This window comes from Hydra vulgaris, chromosome 06 (genome assembly GCF_038396675.1).
Source record: "Hydra vulgaris chromosome 06, alternate assembly HydraT2T_AEP".
Lineage (NCBI taxonomy): Eukaryota > Metazoa > Cnidaria > Hydrozoa > Anthoathecata > Hydridae > Hydra > Hydra vulgaris.
The window spans coordinates 52,482,501-52,488,644 of record NC_088925.1 but is presented as its reverse complement, the minus strand read 5'-3'; the positions used below and the strand labels follow the sequence as shown (position 1 = coordinate 52,488,644).

The 6,144-nt window shown below is 29.4% G+C and overlaps 1 protein-coding gene across 1 annotated transcript in view; it reads right to left on the bottom strand.

Moving 5' to 3' along the window:
* Positions 1 to 2,750: 2,750 nt before the first annotated feature.
* Positions 2,751 to 6,144, bottom strand: part of LOC100215739 (GTP cyclohydrolase 1) — a 48,050-nt gene continuing 44,656 nt past the window's right edge. The window contains exon 7 of the mRNA XM_065800442.1: positions 2,751 to 3,046. Coding sequence (XP_065656514.1) covers positions 2,917 to 3,046 — 130 coding nt within the window. The 3' untranslated portion in view covers positions 2,751 to 2,916. The remainder of the gene's footprint in view (positions 3,047 to 6,144) is intronic.

Genomic DNA, 6,144 nt, shown 5'->3' with positions numbered 1-6,144 from the left:
TTACTTCAGCTTCTGTATCTACAATGATTTCCTGGTTAGACTCTTCAACAGCTTGTGGCCCGGACAACATACCTGTTATAGTATTGCAGAAGTGTTCTCCGGAGCTGTTTTCTATTTTTTCAAAACCTTTTAACAAGTGCTTATCAGAGTCTTGTTTTCTAGCCTGCTGGATCTATTATCCCTATTTTCAAAAATTCTGGAGAGCGATCTGACTCGTCCAACTACCACCCCATTATTCTTCTTCCTATCATAAGCAAGGTTTTCGAGTCTTTAATTAACAAACACTTAATCTCTCATCTTGAATCTAATAACTTACTTTCTGATCATCAATATGGATTTCAATCTTCTCGTTGTACAGTTGATTTGCTAACAGTAATAACCGATAAGTTTTATCGTACATTAGATAAAGGTGGAGAGGTTAAAGCCATCACTCTTGACATTTCTAAAACTTTTGATAATGCTGTTTGGCATGCTGGTCTTCTCCATAAGCTTCCTTCTTACGGTGTATCTGGTAACATCTTTAAGATTATTGAATCCTTCTTTTCCAATCGTAGTATAAAAGTTATTCTCGATGGACAGCACTCTTCTTCTTATTCTGTATCTTCAGGGGTTCCTCAAGGTTCAATCCTTGGCCCTATGCTCTTTTTAATTTACATTAACGATCTTCCAGATACTCTCACATCTAAGATGGCATTGTTTACTGATGTTACTACCATTTATACTTGTCATGGTAAGAAGCCAACACTCTCTGATTGCCTGGAGGGGGCATTTGAGCTTGAAAAGGATCTTATTTCTGCTACAGCATGGGGCTCACAGTAGCTGATGAACTTTAATACCGATAATTTTTTTCAGCCAATCGTTATCGCAATAATTTAGATCTTCCTATATTTATGAACGGTAATGTACTCGATGAGTCATCTACTCTTCATCTTCTAGGATTAACTCTTACTTACGATCTTTCTTGGAAACCATATATCAAATCTGTTGCAAAATTAGCATCTGCTAAGGTTGCATCTCTTTATCGAGCTCGACACTTTTTCACTCTGGATTCTATTCTCTATTTCTATAAATCTCAAATCCGACTTTGTATGGAATACTGTTGCCATATCTAGGGTGGATCTTCTAATCATGCGCTTTCTCTTTTAGACAAGGTGCAAAAACGCATTGTAAACATAGTTGGACCTGCTCTAGCAGCCAACCTTCAACCATTATGACATCATCGTAATGTTGCTTCTCTTTCTCTTTTTTACAAATACTATAATGAGCACTGCTCTAAAGAGCTAGCGTCTCTTGTGCCATCTACTAAAATTCATTCTCGTGTTACTCGTCATTCAATTAAGTCTTATCCTTTTTCTGTGATTGTTCCTAAGTGCTCCAAAAACTCTTACTCGTCTAGTTTTTTCCTAAAACATCAGTTCTTTAAAATTCGCTTCCTTTATATTGCTTTCCTGATTCATATAATTTGCAATCCTTTAAGTCGTCTGTCAATCGTAATCTTGCTCTACAATCTTCATCTTTTCTCTTCCAGTAACTTCCAACTCTAACTAGTGGTTGCTTTCAGCTTTGTTGGAAGCGAAGATGTTAAAAAAATAATATATTTATGGTATAAACCACAAGCCCTTATTTTTATATATTTAAGTCTAAAACATTTTTTTCAAGTATAAGTTATAGTAACTAAATTTATCTTAGATTTTGTTAAGTTATGTTTGTTAGACTGTTACAGTAACTTAAAATCATTCCTAAAGACATTCCGAAGTAAGGAGGGGGGCGTAGGGAGGTGTCTAACCCCCCCCCTCCCCACCCACAAAATTTATTAGCCGGCAAATCGAACACTGGATTCGGCAAAAATGGATCTATATAGCCAGCAAACGTCAGCCAACGAGGACCTTGATCATAATCATTACGCAATTTTTTTTATAAATTCACTATTGCTTTAAAAGTTCTTTATTTTCGAAACATATGTTTTTGCTAACAACATGTAAAAAACCTCAAAATTTAAAGCTGAAAAACATTCATTACCAGAAGTTTTAAAAAAGTATAACAGATATAAATATATAAAACATTAAACATCAAAAAGAGTTTTAAAAAGGTCTAAACAAACATACAAAAATCGTTAATAAAAAAATGCATAACTATTAAACCTTTAATTACAATGCTTGATATTAATTATGATTCAATTATAAATTATTGGATACTGCGGAGTTAAAGGATTTTAGCCCACACTAAAAACTGAAGTTCTGGAAAGAACTATAAATATACTTTTATTTACTATATACTTATATAAATATAAATATATATATATATATATATATATATATATATATATATATATATATATATATATACATACATATATATATATATATATATATATATACATACATATATATATATATATATATATATATATATATATATATATATATATATATATATATATATATATATATATATATATATATATATATCTGTGTGTGTATGTATTTATATAGATGTGTGTTTGTGTGTGTGTAGAGAAATAATAATAATGGGATTCTTTTTTTAATTTCAAAATACCTTACCTAATGATTAGAGACAAAGATGGCGAGATGGTTTCTACTTTATCAAAATGTGGCAGAATGACATCCTGTCTCATTTCCTGGCTTCACTTCCTTAGCCAGAAAGCAATTAGTAACTAATATACTTGTTAAAGTATATAAATTTATGCACAAAAAATTTATGCACATGCAACTTGAAAAAAAAAAATCATATAACTACAATTTGAAAATGCTAGAAAAATAACGATCAGAACACTAAATTCTAAAAATGTCGTTGGTAGAAAGTCTATGGCTATTAAAAGCTTCCACATAGCAGATTAACAGTTTTTAAATTCCAAATGAAAAAAAACTGTATCGCATTAAAAAATGATTCAAAACTTTACTTATTTCGAATTAACGTGAGAAACTCATTACGAGATTTTGGATCATCTCGAAATGCTCCTAGCATGCAACTGGTCACAGTAGAAGCTCCAACTTTTTGAACACCTCTCATTACCATACACATGTGACTAAAAAAAAATGTCAAATAGTTAATTATTTCAGATTAATAAAATATTAAAATTTTTTAAAATTTAATTTCATAGAAATGTCTTAGTTAAACTTTATAACCAACGAGATAAAGCAAGGGAAGTAATTTTCTTTTCTAATAAGTATTTGAGTTTATAGCTTTAAAAATTCTTTAATTATTTAAAAAAAGTTCCAGATCTAAATAAGTTAGGCCAGGGGTCGCGAGCTGCATACGGCTCTTGTATCTAAATTATGTGGCTTGAATTACGTATATTTTAATTTTATCAAATAAAAAAAGTTAATTACAGTAAAAATATTTTTTCGAAATTTTTTTTTTTAATGCAATAAAATAATGATTTGAAGTTCCGTAGAGTTATATTAAAATAAAGTACGAAGTTTTTTATATAGTATTGGTCAAACAAAGGCGTAATTCTGTAAAAGTGTGTAATAAAATTTGCACGAAAAAATGTCAACATTCTATTTAAAAACTGCTAATTCTTCGAATGTAATGCTTAAACATAGAGTAGAATCAGAGTGAAAACAGTATTGCTAGATTAGAAATGGAAATTAATAAAACTACGATAAAACGTGACCTGGCTAACTTTTTAAACAAAACTTTAATTTCGCTAAACATTTCTCTTCAAGATTCCAGATTTAAAATAACTTGGTAGCAAAAACAGTTAAAAATTAAATCTTTTCAAACTTTGTTTATTATTCGATTGAAGTTAATGAAAGATATTCTGATCTATTGTTGTATAGAAACGTTTGTTGTTTATCTAGGGGGTGTTCTCAAACGTTTTGGTCATTGTATCGATATTAAAATAGATTTTTTTTAATAATTCGAATACCCGGAGTTTAACAATAGCAATTGATTACAAAATTTTTATTTTGATAGGTTATCTTAACAGCTTATCTTAACAATCTCAAATAGAATGACAGCTTATCTTAACAGCTTATCTTAACAATCTCAAATAGATGACAGCTTATCTTAACAATCTCAAATAGAAACATTGCAAGGACGAGACATTACTGCACATTTAACTTTAGAAAACATGCAGGAATTGTTATTAAAAGTATTGTAAATAGCTAAGAAATAAATGAAACAGTTCGAAAAGGTCATTATAACTTAATTTAAGATTCAATTAACATATTTTAAATCAAATATACTTTGAAAACCGAATTAAAAAACCTGGAAAAAAAATGCAAAATAGTTTATATGGAAAGAACTTTCAAGTTCTCAAAAAGAAGACCAAATTATATTTGAAAAATGGAATAATCTTCCTGAGAGTAACAACCAACTTAAAATGACATTTGAATTCTTTACAGTTTTCGGATCAACATATTATTGTAAGCAGATATTTAACAATATAGTCATTACTAAAAGGAACTTAAGATCTAAATGATTATTGAAAGTTGTCTAAAATTAAAGAGCTCCATTTACGATAACACAAACCTGTAAATCATTTCGCTCACAAAAATCTCACCCATCTTTTTGTTAAACTTTATTAAAAAAGACTTTATAGTATGTAAAAATAAGTAGGGCAGACTGCCCTAATGTGGACCAAGTACTAATGAGAACCCAAGTAATTTTTTGGCTTCGGTTTATATATTTTTTTAAAATTAGTTTTATTTAACCGGCAGCTATTCTACGTGTTAGCTTTATTGGTTATTTAACGCTAAAATATACTAACAATTTTATTTGTGCAAGAAAAAATTTTTAGTTAAGTTTTTTTAACATAATTTGATATTTGCAAGCTTTATCAAGTTTTTCTCTTGAAAGCAACAAACTTTTCCGGTAAGAGCTGCTTTTAAATGATTTATAAGGGAAGTGATAATTAATGTTAAACCAATGCATTATTATGTATTCTTAATAACAGAGTAGCAGTACGATTTGCCTAATATGGACCCTGGTTCACATTTGGAAGACGTTTAAAGACTTATTTAATCTTTAATTATTGTGGCTTCTCTTTAAACAGCACATTACTTCTTGCCAAGAATGTTGCCTATAAGCTGTATTTTTAAGAAATTTTTAAATATATATTTAAATCTTGAAATGCCAGGTTCAAAGAATGGTCTTGCTCAGGGTAATTTTATCCTGCAAGCATTATAACATGCGGTATTTGACGTTGTAGTTCATGATTTATCTAAAAAACAAAGAGTAAAAAGTAACAATGTTTTCAAGTCTTTGTTACGTCATTTGAAGAAAGTCAGTAATATAGCTGAATTTAGAAAAAGTTAGGATGCAGCACAGTTCTGACTTGTGATCAAGAAGATGAACTTTGTCATATTATCTTGGAAATAAAGTCGAAATTATATGGTTGAACTCCTTTGAATATTAGACATTTAGATTATCAATTTTGTGAAAAAAAGAAATTACAACACAAATTTAGCCATTCAAATAAATATACAGGTGAAAAGTGGTTTAAAGGGTTCATGAAACGTCACAATGAACTGCTCATACGTCTACCTGAGTAGGAATGCCAAATATTTGGGTTTTCAATATTTGTACAAATACCAAATACCCCAAATAGTGACCCCCCAAATATTTGTACAAATACCAAATAGTAAAATGTATGAAAAAAATCAATTGATTTCCATTCAAATTTTTATTTTTATTTAAGAAGTGATATTTTAAAAATACAAGCATATTCAATTTTTCTTCTTTCATTCTATTACGAAGTTTAGTCTTGAAGTTTCCAGCTACAGAAAAGACTCTTTCAACGTCTGTTAATGTTGCTTGCACAGTCAATAAGGCATCGTAGATCATCTGAAGTTTATCTGTACGTTCTTTTGTTCCTTCAAACGCCTTAATTTCATTTTCGATCGAAGTTTTGACTGTTTTCTGATGGTTTACAAAGTGGTTAATAGTGTCATCAAGCTTGGATGTTGTATTTAAATCATTTTCATCATCATTTTCCTCCAACAATGATTCTGCAAATAGTCTTGTATTGAGTTCCTTAATTTTTTTTCTAATAATTAATTTTGACGAATATTTAAAATAATAATTTTCCTTCGGATAATCACCAGTGTGAAGAAAAATGTCGATATTAAATCGACATTTCTTCGTGAATCAATTCGAGTTTTTAAATTTTCGAGCATT